Below are 16,106 nucleotides of genomic sequence, written 5' to 3' on the forward strand. Positions count from 1 at the left end.
CACCAAACCACTTATGGTGGAATATTGTGACCAAGAATTAGAAAAATATTTACATTTTAGTTTTTATTTTCCAGCCTTTTCTAACCTTCTTCTGAATAGTAAAATAGTTGTTAAAAAAAAAAACTTCAAAGAATTTTGCAGCAACACGTAATAAAGCACATAATAAAAAGTTACAGTTTTCCCTCAAACATTTTGCCACCTTATTATGTTGCATCTTAATTGTTGTTGTTTTGTTCCGCTGGATGCAATCTCATCTCAATCTCTGCACTGATTACTCCAAGGCTCCAGCCAGATCTAGTCCAGCTGGTTCAGCAGGCCCTCTGGAGCTTAATCAAATTACAGTTTGTCTGTGGGTGTCAGAGGCATAAACAGGAGAGAATTAGGGTGGGAGGGATGCAGAGTCTTTGATGACTGAGCCATCTAAATGTAGACAGAAGAAGGAAAACATTTCTCAGCTGTCTGGGGCTGATTCTAACTTTACTAGTTCATACATTTTTTTAAATCTGGTGCACTCATCTGATCAACATCACATCATTCCTGTTGTCTGACATTGTTAAAATCAAGGTTCAAAGGTTCACAAAAACATAAGTTTTGGGATTATGCATTATAACTTGTTTTTTCAACTTATTTGAATAATGAATTTCAGATACTTCATTAGGCAAAGTGACCAGAGAAAAATACAGTGCAATGAGGAAGTGTCTGCATTAATTGACAGTTATTCTGGAATATATACAGTATATATATATTGAGAGATCTACAAGAAGAACTGTATAAGGATTATTTTTAAAATATGTGCAGTTTTTGTTATGTAACAGTCAGATTGATGTTTGGGTTTATCGGAAACACACAGGTTCACACAGTAATGAGGGAGTTTGTTTACAAGAACTTATTTTGAAAGCTTCATTCTTGTTTTCTCTTCTGCACCTACAACAATAGCCGATGAGTCACTTTATAAGTACTTAAACTTTAATGAAAAGAAAAAACCTAGCAGGGATTTACATGAGGGAACAGGAAATCAAAATGGCAAATGAATCACAGCTCAAGTCATTCACTCTGCATCATTTTTATTAGGGTTAAACCAACTAAAAATCACTAATGTGCCAAACGTGCCCCTCTGCCTTCTTTTTGCTCTTATCAAGGTGTGTGAATCTTTATTATAGATGACTCATTTATTTACACCCAGTTCAATCAAGCTGCCTGCATGCATGACAGGCCAAGGGTGCAAAGAAAGGATCTGCTGACAGGAAGCACATTTCCTGAAAACAACACAAAGTACTGGTTGATACAAGACTGTGGTTCTTTTTAACAGCAAAAAAGAACCTTTGATGAAAGCAGCATCTCTTCAAAATCTGCAGATACAGACAAAATCTTATAAATTAAGTACATTAGTATTATCAAGAAGTTGTTTTTTTGTTGTTAATTCAGTTCAAAAAGAGAAACTTATATAGCATAAACATTAATTACACAGATTAATGTAGACTCCAGATCAAAACCTTAAGATTGGGGAAGAAATTATAACAATTTGCATTTTGGGTAGATACTTACAGATACGGACTGCAGCCCAATAACCATAACATGGAAACATCATCTAAGGCCACATCTGCCCCTATACCAAAACCTTCAAGAAAAAGCCAAAGATTGGAGAGAAGAGGACCAAAAGAAATCTTTATTTTCTCACAAAAATTAATCTGGACCATCCTAATGACTTCCCATTGTGCTGTAGTCAAGACCCCCTAAATTAAGACCAAACTCAGACAATGTGAATACCAAACTAATGAGAGGCCATTGTCAAGAGCATTGTTGTAATTGAACTATAATGTTTCTGCAGGAGCTTATTTGGAAGCTAAGTAGCTGCAGTGGTGAATCAGTTGTTTGTCTTTTGGGCATATGCATATCCCTAGCTAGACTTATTCAATAAATCTGACTAGTTGGTAACAAGCCAAATAGATAAACCAGACAGCTGTTAAATGTGCATATGTCCAGCTAAACTAGTTAATGTTTCTCCTCTTTTATTTTCTCATCCCTCTCATCTTCTTATCCTCTACATACTGGAGCACCAGTGAAAAAAAAAAAAAAAAACAGGTGAGAGAGACTGAGACAATTAAGGCCAAAACATTAAAATCATGGAAGTCCAGGCATATGCAGGTCACACTTTTAATGTTTATTTTTCCAACATCCTCTTTTTTATTTGTTCTTATGCAATATATCAGTGTTCAGAGAAAAATAATTGAAATATGTCACTCAATGTGTAAGGAATTTATCTGATATACAAATTTCACTTTTTATTTAATTACTGAAGTAAATGACAGTTTTAATGATATTCTGATTTACACACATACATTTGAATAGAGCAGCTTGTACACAGTCTAGCAAATGAGGTAGCTGGAATCATTTCAAATATGTGAGCTCATTTCACTGAGGCACTGGAGTGGAGATGGCTAATTACAACTGAGATATGCTGTGCTTCATCTCTCATAAGGAATTTACTTATTAGAGTCAGTCATGGAGAATAAACTCAACAAGTCTTTCTTCTGGTTTTACATGACCCCAGCCATACCAGTACCAGGAAAGCAAAGCTGAGCTAAAACACTTTTAAATTGATCTGGCAATATAAAGGCAATTATGTGATTTTGCTAAGCCACAGGCTCTTGTCCCAGGGTAAACCTCAGCTGTGGATATTATTGCTTGTGAGTTTTAAGTGGTGGTGAATGTTATTTAATTGTGTCATTAAATCTGAAAGCTAGGCATGAAACATTTTTTTACAGCAAGAGAGCTAAACGGTGCATTTAACACAGAGAGAAACTCTTAGCCCCTCTGGACATTTCGTAGCCCTGCTAAAGGCAACAGTCAACAGAATCAAAACCTCTTCTCTTTGTAATCATGTGCAGATGACCTCTTCTCTCAGCTCCCAGTGCATCCTGCAGATCCGTCCCTGAATCAAACAAAAACGAAGGTCTCTGTCTTCCCGCAAGTAGGTGTCACCATGGAAACAACCATTTTTCGGCGCGCTCAACAATAGCCATAAAATTAAAGGAACTGTCTGATGGAATTAGTGTGTTTCGTCTCTTTTTCATGCAAACTATGCACACCGTCAGCAAACTGCACAATGCAAATGTGTATATGATAACATAATCTACATTTTAAGATGGATTCTGCTTTCTTATCCTGTGAAATGTGAGTAACAAGAAGTTGGTGAGAGCTTACCACTAAAAAAATAAAAAAATAAAAAACAGATGGATCTGTTCATATGAAAGTAAACATTTGAAATTTTAAATCATGTACCAAATGACACAAATGAGCAGACTTACAATAAAATATGAATTTCAACAGGAATTACTGTACAGTATGACTTTAGAGTAATAGAAAGTATGCAATTAAATCTGATTTTATTTATTTAGTTTTTGGCTTGAGAAACTTGAAACATGTATGGACTTCTTCCTGACTACACAGCCTGCAGTTCTGCCAGCTGTATAAAGTGGTTATGGATAGAAAACCTTGTGGTTACCAATAAAGAGGTGAAAGTGAGAATGAAAGAGACTGGGAGAAACATTATCTGAACGGAAAACCTCAAATAAACTCATGTGGCATAAACCTCTCAGATTCTAAATTTTGCCTGACATCAGCGCACAAGTAGACAGTATCCATCACTGTCTACATTTATTTGTTTTTATCTGTGGTGCAAGACGATTTAACAAACTGTGATCTTATTGTCTCCAGTGTTTTATTGCACTGTATTTATTCTTTTAGCAAAAAATAGCCCTTTGCAGGACTTTACAATCTAGATATTTCTATATAAATTGCCTAGACTAGATATTTTTCCACTGAGCTGTTTTTTTAAACGTGAGTGCACCATCTTGCACCATAAATAGGGTCACTCGATGGTGCTCCCCCATCGCCACCATGGTCCATCATCTCATACCTCAGGACTCTTGATGTGTGTTGTTTCATTCAAATTCTAATGTCATTCAAAAACACTTTATTGATCTCTAGGGGAAATTAAATGTTCTCATGACACATTTAATTAAAGATATGTTAGGGACTAAGATTTTTGTGCTTTTCATCTACACTTTAGACATTTGTTCTCTCTACTGTTTTTAAAGCAAATCCTTATATTCAAAATAGTTTGTAATTCAAGCTTGGTAACACCAAAACATCCAACAACATAAATAAATTTTAATCTAGAGAAATATAAAGAAAACTCATTGCTTCTTCTATTGTAATATAAATGACTCAATACAAAGGTCAAGAATTCATCCTTCAGACTGATTGCTGATTGATTGTGAGATTAATTGGTTTGTAATCTTAAAATAATTTAACATGACATGCTCTTGCTATGTCATGCACTTTTCTTTTCTTTTCTTTTTTTCCCCAAAACAAGCCTGTAATTCGCTGTGTACTCCTGCAGAGTATCGTCTAATTTTGGCATCATTCCTACACTGCATTAAGCTAACCACATGGGGCTCAGCTTCAGTTGTAAGTCCAACCTCCCTCCAGGGATTTTCACATGCGAGTAACTGGAGATGGCTCCAACACCGGGTCTGCTGAATCAATGGCCCTCCTGCTGTGCTCCACAGTGACAGAGAAATCCTCATTATTTGATCTTTTTTAAAGAAGTTCAGACAGCAGAAGCAGCTGTGTTTCAGTGAATTCAGAAAGAGTCAATAACACATGTGTGTCTGGGAAGTGCTGGCATGGCCTTAGAGGACAAATCAAAGACCGATAAATGGTTTGTTCTTGGGAAGGATATTTGTAGGATAGCACAGCTGAAAATATGTTTAGCAAGTTGTTCTGTGCAGCTATTGGCAGTGATAGCTTAATTGTTAACTTTTACCTATTTCTGGATACAATCTAAAGAATGTAACACTTTATTCAAACTTTAGCACTGTATCATTGTACGTTTTTTACATCACTCTTTTTCTGAAGAACCTTTTTTTAAAATAAGCCACATTATGTCAAACTATCTCAGATTAATTTAAATCTGGGCTTTTGATAGACCAGTTAAAATTCTGAATTACATTTTTATTTACAGAAGTGAACCGTGTATGATACTAAGACTCTGAAACATGAAACAATAGTCTTGAAAATATAACCTCATAAAAAAGTGGGGCAAATACTTCTTCATAGCAATGTACACACACAAAAAAACAACAAAATAAAGCGAATAAAACCCAGCCTCTATCTCTTTGATAGTTTACTGTACTTCAATAGCAAAGGTAGCTTCGGTTTTCGGAGGCCACCATCCTGTCTGTTTCAGGTGAGTCCCTGCTCAAACACACCTGAATAAAAATCAGGACTGAGATTTTAACACCTTTTCAGTTGCCTCTTTTCTGACCCATAGGTGACACTGACAGATACACTTTGGTCTTGTTGGTGTCACTAATGCACCTAAAGTTCATTTACCAGAAGATGGATAAATACCATAAGTTGCTTCTGCACTAAGAGTTTTTTTTTGTGTATTAGCTATAGCTTTAATGTCTTTTGAAAGTCACAATTTTTCATGTGAGACCCTGAACATTACGTTCAGCCCTTACTGGATAAGCACAGCTGAAGGTAAAATCTTTTTTCAAATGATGAGCTCAACAGAATAACACAATCAAGGTTGTCTATTTCTCGCTTTGGGTCAGAGTTAATTGGAAATTGAATTAATGGATTAAGAGAGCAAATTGCTCTAGGGAAGGACTCGTTTTATGGCAAGAAAAACTAAAAGGAAATTGGTAACATTAATTTTCAGGAATTTATTATTCTGATGTAAATGAACTCAATATTAACATGTTACAGCATTAGCTGAGAATTGGCTTTTGTGCTTTGCTTTGATTCAAACTTCTCACAACTTGAATGTTTTATTAAACATCTTGTAGAATTACGTTCCATATAAAAGCAGCAAAAAAGGTAAATCGAGTGTCTCTGCAAAACAAAATATACAGCAGATACATAAAGGGTTACTACCTGTATGGTGGCTTGCTAAGGGATGACGACAATACAATGGTTCACAGATAACCTGCCATGGCGCGTGATTTTAACTGCTTACTGTAGCCACTTCACAACAAACCAAAAACTGATTCACTATTGCAAAAAAAAAAAAAAAAAAATCTATCTTGGTTGTATTTTTTATGTAAGCTTTCAGCTCACAATCTTAAAGGGAAAAATGCACATAAAGAGCCAAAGCTATAGTACATGCTGTAGATTTGTAAAGTTATATAGTTTCATATAATGACACTTATAATCTACAAACATAAAAAGTAGCTGGTTGTTGGTTCCATATTATTTACAAAATAGCCTGATTCAAAAAGTTATATGAACTTTATGCAACTAAACAGGAATTTATCTTGTTTGCTTTTCTGTCTAGTGTTCAGAGATGACCTCTGTTAGGATTTGGTGCAATATAAATAGACACTAAACTCATCAGCAATGTTCGTCTTTTCATCTGTGTCACATGTTGTAAAGCAGGTTCTGATTTGTTGCCAGTGGCTGGTGCACATTCAAACAAAGCTTTTATCGATATATTACATCAAGAAGTACACTTAAATAGAAAAATGAGACATTTACAGTGCATATTGACGTTCATTCCGGTGGTGGAAATTTAAATTATGATCTATGAGTTGTTAGAAATGTTGGAATTAAAAAATAAGGCCAATTCTTTGCTGCCAGACCCACCCTTAAACATACACATCTTTTGAGTCCAACAATAAACTGGAGCACTTCTTACAATTCTTTTATCTTGATAAAATATTGTCTGATTGCATTAGAACTAATTCAAGCAAGTGTGGAAAGGGAGAAACCTGGTGTGAAATTGATGTGAGGACAAAAAGGACAAAACAAGTCTGTCTGATCACTAATGATCGTTACGGTCTTGGCCTGCATGCATAAACATTATGATGAGAGAACTTCACTCCTCAGGTTTTGTGTTGCTAAAAAATGCTGGATGGTCAGTTTGTACAGCCAGAGAGACTGTCCAACCCACACAAAGCACATAAATATAACCCACAGTCTCTTGTATTTCAGTCTTCGTGTAAACATTTTGTTGAAAATAAATAAGTAACAACACATTAAGAAGGATTTCCTCTTCAGTTCTCAACTAGAGACATGCATCTTCTTCCCCTCTTCGTGTGCCAGACTGGTTCTGCTCTAAGTTGGGTTGCAGGTACGGAGCAGCCAGTTATTCTGTTGGGGTGGTGGCCACTGGGCTGAGGATAGGAGTCAGTAACTCCCTAATTGGACTCATGGGTGAAATGGCCTTATGGCTGAAATACTCAACCACTTGACCAGGTACTTCTGCAAGAACACACTTGGCCAAAGCTGCAGGAGAAGCCTGTAACAGAGAGTAGAGAACAGGTGAAGTTGTCAAAAGCTGTGAGGAATTGTTTAATCTATTTTCAAAGTATTTCAAGTAAAACTCTGGGTATGTGGGCAGTGACTGGAAGCAGAGCTATTTCTCTGCTTCAAGCTAATTGCAAAAGATAAGTCAGGGTTTGACATCATCGAAACTGCTGTGGGCAGTACTCTAGAATAACCTTCTCATGCGTTGATCCCAAAAGCTAAAATCACATTAAGTGTTTGCAGTCCAGTGTTTTGTTTGAATTAAATATCTATTTATCCTCTATTACACCAATATCATTCTGTAATAATTGGCTTAGAGTCTCTTGATTTTGTGTGCAAAGTAGGTTTCATTTTGCATGCATTTTTCAACATTGTGGAAGATTGCTCATGTAAACAGCAAACTTAACCGTGAAAGAAAAATGACAAGTTAAAGCTCATAAACACAACAGCATTTGTCTTGAAATACACCGGGTCAGTGCTAGCTTCCGAAAAGGTTTGTAGCAAGTATAAACTTAATTGTGTAAGCATGAAGATAATACTTCTAAAATATGACACTATCCATATTCAAGTTTTGTAGCTGTGCTCTTTTAAATTGGGCAGGCAGCTTTGTTGTATTTTGTGGTAATGGTTTTGTGGAATTATGGCTTAAAAATACCTTTAGTTAAAAATAATGTATTCCTAAGTAGGAGAGTGCTAAAAAGTTACTGGCAGGGTATATAACAGCAACTGTTTCAACGACAGGATAGGAAATGTTACAATGGAGGTGGAAATACCGAGAGCAGTTGAGTGGCTTTACAGCAGCTGACAGTAATATGCATGTGTGAAGTAAAAGGATTTTAATTGAGAGAGCATGTCAGCAGATCAGAGGCTGTTAGAGCATTCACAGTGTCACAGTCACGGCTTTTCTTTCTGCAGTTTAACTGTGAAGCATATTTTTCATGCGTTAGGTAAGAGTTAGAAAAAAGTTCACTGTGAAAAGGTAGAGCTAAAACATTTTACTAATTATATTCATGTCCTGAGAACGCAAATACTCTCAATTACAGCTAAGCCTAAAAGTATTCATACCTTGTAGATTTAAACATGTTTACATTTGTCAAGTAATTTTTCAATATTGGCAACAGGTTAAACAAGTAATATTAAGATTTTGGAGGGGCCAGTTAGATGCCCAGCTTGAATCCAATAACGACTGCACAGGGAGATAAATATGAGGCTAATGACTAGGAAGCTTTCCAAAGTGAAATGCTTCGTGCTCATTACCAAAGATGATCAAAATAACAGTGGAAGCATGCAAAGTTCACATCAGTATATACATGCCAAAAAAAAAAAAAAGAAATCACACTGGCTTTTGAGGAAGCGATAAATAATTTTATACATGGCATTTTCTAAAACAAAAATCGAAATAAGAATTTTTTTTTTCAAAATTCATACTCATTTTATATTATTTTGTCATTTTTTGAGAGGTAAAAGTTGTGTTAAATTGTCACAAACATATTTCTTAGTTTAAGAAAAACCTTTTACAAAAATGTAAATAAATCCGCTAGGAGTATGATTAATGTTGAGCTTAACTGTACAATATCCATCCATCCATCCATTTTCTGTTCACCCTTGTCCCTAATGGGGTCGGGAGGGTTGCTGGTGCCCATCTCCAGCTACGTTCCGGGCGAGAGGTGGGGTTCACCCTGGACAGGTCGCCAGTCTGTCGCAGGGCAACACAGAGACATACAGGACAAACAACCATGCACACACACACTCACACCTAGGGAGAATTTAGAGAAACCAATTGACCTGACAGTCATGTTTTTGGACTGTGGGAGGAAGCCGGAGTACCCGGAGAGAACCCACGCATGCACAGGGAGAACATGCAAACTCCATGCAGAAAGACCCCGGCCGGGAATCGAACCCAGGACCTTCTTGCTGCAAGGCAACAGTGCTACCAACTGCGCCACTGTGCAGCCGAACTGTACAATATAGTAACTTCAATTTCTATGGTGACAGGAAGATTTATGAGTAGGACTAAACAAATTTAAAAAGCAGATGCCCAGATGGGGATATGTGAATTTAACTATCCTAGTGACAGGATTCATTTTAGCTTTAAATGTTTATGCTTCCATTCTTTAATTAAGACTGGGAAGTCTGGCAAGATAAAATTGGAGCATGTCTTACAAATAGATAATGTAAAGAACAGTAGCTCAGTAGTTTAGTAAATATTGAGGGAGAAAAGGTATATTGGTAGGATTAAAATGTCTAGACAGTCACATGTAATTGCTCAATATCCAGGCTCCATTTTACCCATATTTTCTCTTGGCAAACAGCCTGGGTCAATCATTAGCAATCCTGCTGCACCTCAGAGTCGGGTCTGTTTCAGGTTACAGCAGCGAGCTCTTTCAGGCTATCTGTGTCTCTCTGGGCAGCCTTCCTTCTACAGCATGGCACAAACAACTTGCTTCTGCATCCCTTTTCCACATACAGTGCATTAATCAATTCATTACTATAATATTGCTGCTTTTTTAGCACACCTTAGATTTCTTAATGATTTTTGATGTTAAATAAATTTTGTTTGATAACTAAATTATCTTTTTGGTGTCCTCCTATCTTTACTATGAAACTGAACAAAATGGTAACACAAAGTAAATAAATTAGCTTTAGAGCATTTTCTATAAATTCTTCTCATATCTAACACCTGGAGAGATAAATTCATGGCTGTAAACATAAAGGATTCATCAGGTGTAATATTCTAATGAGCACTAAGAAACAGCAATGGAGACAAATCTTAAAAGCTAAAGTGGCTCCATAGCAGCTTATTTTAAAAAGATAAAATGAACATCAAAATGTGGCAGGAAAAACAAGGTAATATACACTGTTAACCTTTGCTGTATTAATAACTTGCTGGCAACAGTGTTGCCAGTAAGTTACTGTAAAATTACAATAAAAGGTCTAACAGTGTAAGGAAAAGCTGCAACATTATCTAAATTAGAAGACTTCATAATATAAAGGCAAAAGGCTCACAAACAAATTTTCTACTTCCATTATTTACCATGAGAATCCCATAAACAATAATTTCCCATAAACATTCCTATAAACAATAATCTCAACAGTGCAAGTCATTTAAATTCAGGGCCAAAATTTCCAGGTTCCTGTTGTCACATTATGTCATACACACACTAAAGCCTTTGACAGGGCACATTATCACAATATTGTGTGAGCAACAAGGCAAATAGTTAGAAGCATTTCCGTAGAGGGAAGCAAACATGAGCGTGGGAGGATTTGCACATACTTAGGTAAGTATCTGCAGTTGACGTGGAGAATATATACAATACATTTCTACCAGAACTCCAATCCAAAAAAAAGCTATATATTCCTTAAAGACTGTTTTTAATATATTATATATAAAGATGCAAAGTCTTGTTTTTCCCACAGTTGTTTTAGTAATATCTTTTTGTAATTAATTAAAGGCACACCACACAGCTTCCTTGTCTCTTAATCAACTAAGAGACAAGAAAGGGACTGATAGGGACTTGAGTACAGTTCCCAGATGTCTCAAGGCACCACACTTATCTGTTCAAACAATTAAATGAAAACATAATGCATAAGACCTTGCAGGACTTCTAGATCCAGTAGGTGATGGCTAACCAACCAGATAATGGAGTTGCAGAAAAGAGAGCAGCAGTGATAGGCAAAGTGATCCCAAAGAATAGCAAAATTAAGAAGAATTAACAGGAGAAAATTGAGCAATAGAGAGGGGTAAAAGTGTAAAGGGAGAAGGTTTGGAGAGCCAAGGCTTCAGTGGAACCACTGGTGCTCTGTGGCCCCCAAACGGAGGAAGTGGCTGCAGCAGATTCTCAAAACAACCTCTGTTAAGACCACTGGAGTCCTAAGAACAGCTAAGATACTGCACAGAACCATCAAGTTCCTGCGGCAAAACTTCTTTGCTCAAAACTTGTAATCCACAAAGCATATTACGTTTGTTGTGTTGTGAAGCTGGTCTTCCTGGTTACTCTTTTTAAGTTTTGATGACATCACACGGAAAAAAAAAAAAAGTTCAAATGTGCAAAATCCTCTGTGGCTCAACAGTCAGATGTCTAACAGTTTGAAAGTAAACAAATAAAGACAAAACAAACGACAGATGGAGAGACACACTGACCGTTTTGAAGTCTCGGAAAGGGACGAATTGCACAATGTCCCTGAGGACAGGCTCGCCCTTCGGTGACCGCAGGACGCCATCGTCTCCATCCAGGATCTGCATATCTGTGAAATCTGCATTGCCCACTCCGACAATGATGATGGAGAGAGGCTGGTAGGATGCTCGGACAATGGCTTCACGTGTGTCCGCCATGTCTGTGACCACGCCATCTGTGAGGATGAGCAGGATGTGGTATCTCTGCAAGAAATTATAAAAGAAAATTATTTAATGTCAAAATTAGCTCTATTGATCTGACCACCATTTGTTCTTGAACAAGGACATGTGAGGGAGGACTTTCTAGTTTTCTTGAGGGATTATGTAGAATTGACACAACCACAGCCAAATGTGGCCCTGAACTAGAAATCACTCTACTATTAATCAGTACATAAAAGCATTGTAGATTAACTAAAACAAATGGTTATAAGCTCTTTTCCTGAATAGTTCAAACTGACATTTTCTGTCTCTCTGCTTCACAAAAATATATCCCAGATGAGTAAGCTCTGGATAATGGAAAATTTGTGATTTATTTTTCCCCATCACAACAACAAAGTTATATTTAAAAAGTTGTTTCTGACTCTGCTGCTTTAGCAGAGAATCAATTTAACTGTAATCATATAGATTAAAGTCCAAGAAGTTATGTATTTTTCTTTGGACATTAACCTTTAATGACATTTCCCTATATAAAGTGATACTTAATCCTACCTTTTTTGTCAGGATTTACACTTTTTGGTTTGTATTTTGGGACTTACTTTTGATCCATTTGCTGCCTTACTTAAAAAAGAAACTTTGCTGATGCACTTATCGCGAATCAAGTTTGTGTGGAATCAATTTCAAGGTGCAAATATTTTTGCGTAGCATTACAAATAACACTATGATCACTTCATGCGTACTCTACTTTAATTAAAACTAGAGTAAGACTTTGCTCTTTGGCATCCCAAATGAGCTCATCTGTTTTGAATAAAAATGACAGAAGATTTAAAGAATCTCAAAATAAATACTCAAGTAACTATTAGCATCAATGAGGTGCACTTCATAAACTACTAATCTAATACAGAAAAATCTGAATTATAATATCATATTCATGATAAACTCTTTCATTTCTTTGCCATTTAGATGTGTTACAATAACACTGAGAACCAGAAGCTGCTGATTTTTGAATCTCGGTGAGAGGAATAAAAACAAAACCTGCTAAATCCATGTATATCACTGAGCTACTCACTGAAGCATCTTTAATGTTGCCATCGCCTGCTGCCACCTTGGCTATCCTGTTGATGATTGGAGCAACATTAGTTGGCCCATATAATTGGATCTTAGGAAGGCAGTTCTGGTATGCCTCGACGACTCCCTGGATCCCTAATCAAACAGAGGAGAAACCAAAAGAAAAGAAACAGCAATATATTAACTTACATTTATACAGCATATGTTGTTCAGTTCACATTAAGTCAGTGACCTTTAACAGTATTTAAATTACCTTGAATTTTGTCTCATTTTGCCATGTTGTTATAATTGACTTTTTAATGTAATTCATTAGAATTTCATGTGTTCGACTAAGATAAGTAGTGGATAAAAGCTAGTGGTTGGGGATAAGGTTAACCACTGAGTGAATGCTTTGCAGAAGCGCATTTCAATGGATTACAACTGTAAATATTTTGGGGCATGTATTTACCAGCTTCATTCATTTAAAGCCTGATAAATTAGTTTAGAATAAAAAACAAAAAGATCAAACTCAGTCAGATAAGATGCAGCTCTTCTGTGAAAAATGAGGCTGTCACAGAACAACTGAGATTAAAATACAAACAGGTATATTCTCCATACCAATTAAATGTTTTTAAGGGCTATTTGTTGCACTGAGTCTTATCCAGTATTATCAGAATAAAAGTGAAATATGACTGTATAACACACTCCTCAGATTGCTGCTTTTAAAAATATGTAAAAACCATCTATTGTTTGCCTCCCATTTCACAATTATGCGCTAATTTACATCAATATATCACATAAAATCCCAATGCAATACTCTAAGCTTTAGGACTGTAATGTGACAAAACGTGGAAAAGTTCAATGAACATGAATATTGCTGAGCCTAATGACTTTTGATTATAAAATGTTTACTAAATTATACAAATCTGGAAAGAGGACTACTCATTTATCTAATAAATCATACAGGACATCTCTCAACTATTTACGGATATTTGCTTGCACCTTTAAAAGCATCCTGTTCTCTGGGATCGGCATGTGGAGAACTCCTTACCTTCACATTCATCATCCTCTGGGTTGAAATTAATCGCAAAATCATGGGATACCTGTAAACAGAGAAAGGAAATGATCAATCCTAAACTGAGGAAAAATTATGCAAGTAAGTTGAATGTACTGTATTTCCTACTTTAAAAGCTTTCTTATTGCAATAACATCATCATTTTTGTAGGAAAGGCTTCCTGAAGGGAAATGTCTGTGTCTGTTCTTGAAAAGGTAAAGGTCAGTCTTTTACTGAATGGCCTTTGTTCAAATATCTTTGAACTTATATTAATTTAATTGATAACACATTGAAAGAGTATATTTGATCATTACAAGTTGAACAGAGAAAGAAAAAGTGCTTCTCTTATTTCAGTATTATTGATTTGGCATGTGTTTAATTGGTATTAGTTAGGAGAAACACAAAGGATGTGAAACATGTTTGTCTTAAAATGTTTAGGATGTGTAAACTGTCCTACCACTTTGTCAGGTTTGAGTTTCATGTATTTTATTTGATTGCAGTGAAGGAATTTTAGTTTTTTTTTCAATTATTTGGTCTATTCTTGTCATCCAAACTTTATTTGGATTCTGTTTATCACTTAGTGTTTTAACTGGCAACCCTCCTACGGTGTTGCTTCCACTGACTAGAAACAGTCTTTTCTGGAAGCCCTGACAGTCTGCCAGACCACTGACAATTGATTCCTGTCCAGCTGGCTCCTATTTAGAGGCTTTTAAAAAGGACTTCAGAAAAGAAATAACTGTGAAGAAATTTAACATGAATGACAACTTGGCTTATGTGAAGGAAGCAGATTTAGTTTTTATCTGTCTTAACTGCATATTTTGCATCTGACCTTCTTAGATGAAAGCAAAAAACACAGCGACTAGCAGTGCAATCACTCTTGTCTTTGCCTTATATAGATATATTGTCCTCATAATTAATCAAATAAAGATTATACTGTACTTTCTTGTTTTGTGTAGCCTGTTTTTTCTCTGGTCCCCTAAATACACCATATGCACAAAAAAAAGCAAAAAAAACACTCAAAGAAAAGTACAGTCACATCACAGCACAGTTTTAACTGCTTGTATTTCCACTTCAACCAGGGCACATAAAGCACCTGCCGTGTTTGTGTTGCCATAGTCACCAAATGATTTACATAAGTACATACACAACAGTTTGCAATCAGCAGATGGATCTAACAGCAGTCATAAAAATGTTAAAATCACTAATGTGCATTCAGTACTATCTACTGGTTATCAGTGTGAAACATAAAGCAGTGAAATGCACCAGACAATATATATGTTATTTTTTAATAACATGCAGTCATAAGTGTTGGGTTGAGGTCTGCTAGGATCCCTGAAGGAAAAAACAGCCTGACTTGACAGTAACTTTACACAAAGGCTGCAAAGGTCACTTTTTCAAAGTAGAGGATTCTGATAACACACTGTTAACTGATGCACTTTTTAGAGGAGCACGGAAATACATAAAAGTAGCTGCATCACAGTCAGAACATTGGTATTACTGAGGGTGATGTTTTAAGTCTTCAATCAGTAATGACCATTAGAAAGGTTTCTCCAACAATGAGCGATAAACTCTGGTTTACAGGTTTGAAAAAGGAATGCAACTCCTCTCCTGCCACTGATATATCCATAAGAAATATAATCTGCTGGTCCTAATGTTGTGGAACAGAGTCTCCCCTCAGAACTGTCTTCCAGCACATGTGGCTGCGGCACACATGAACCATAATTACGAACGTCAGAGCAGCTTGAGCCCATATCCATCAAACCTGCACATCTAATGCAAAAGAGCTCCTAGCTTCTAAGTTCAGAGAGCAGTTCATGATTAGTATAATGACTTAATTAACATTCAACGGCAACAGCAACCTCAATGTGTCAACAGCACACGGTCTGACAAATTTGACGCCGAAAAGGCGAGGACTGTCATGGTAAATTCAGAAACTCAGTTTGCATTTGCTCTCCTACAAATTCTGCACGATTGAAATGATAATTATTAGTGCAACACACTGGATTACAATATTACATTAAACATAGGCCAGTCTTGTTTGATATGTTATCTGAGTGTTTCATCAGTAAGTGGGCGTGGGTGCGTGTGTGTGGGGGGGTGGATGGGTGTGTAGGCGTGTGTGTGTGTGTGTGCACACATGCACAGTTATTCCTCAAAGTTTAGCTTTCTCCCCGGGGTGCTAACTGGAGTAGCAAACAGCTTTCAGTTCTTAAAGGGCAATTTTCTTAAACATATGCTCTCACACTTGTGAATTCTCATGTAAATTTTGCATCAACAAGCTACGACTTCAGTTCTTGATGAACAGGATATTTTCCCAGAACGGCTTGATATTTTAAGACAAGGGTCTCATGAATAAAA

At 36.3% G+C, this 16,106-nt stretch overlaps 1 protein-coding gene across 2 annotated transcripts in view; it reads right to left on the reverse strand.

The window, feature by feature from the left end:
- Window positions 1-5,715: 5,715 nt before the first annotated feature.
- Window positions 5,716-16,106, reverse strand: part of cpne7 (copine VII) — a 41,820-nt gene continuing 31,429 nt past the window's right edge. For both annotated transcript variants that reach the window (XM_028015788.1, XM_028015787.1), the window contains 4 exons: window positions 13,746-13,797; window positions 12,717-12,850; window positions 11,459-11,695; window positions 5,716-7,309 (listed from right to left, as the gene is read on the reverse strand). In XM_028015788.1, coding sequence (XP_027871589.1) covers window positions 7,157-7,309; window positions 11,459-11,695; window positions 12,717-12,850; window positions 13,746-13,797 — 576 coding nt within the window. In that variant the 3' untranslated portion in view covers window positions 5,716-7,156. The remainder of the gene's footprint in view (window positions 7,310-11,458; window positions 11,696-12,716; window positions 12,851-13,745; window positions 13,798-16,106) is intronic.

Source organism: Xiphophorus couchianus, chromosome 4 (assembly GCF_001444195.1).
Source record: "Xiphophorus couchianus chromosome 4, X_couchianus-1.0, whole genome shotgun sequence".
NCBI classification, from domain to species: domain Eukaryota; kingdom Metazoa; phylum Chordata; class Actinopteri; order Cyprinodontiformes; family Poeciliidae; genus Xiphophorus; species Xiphophorus couchianus.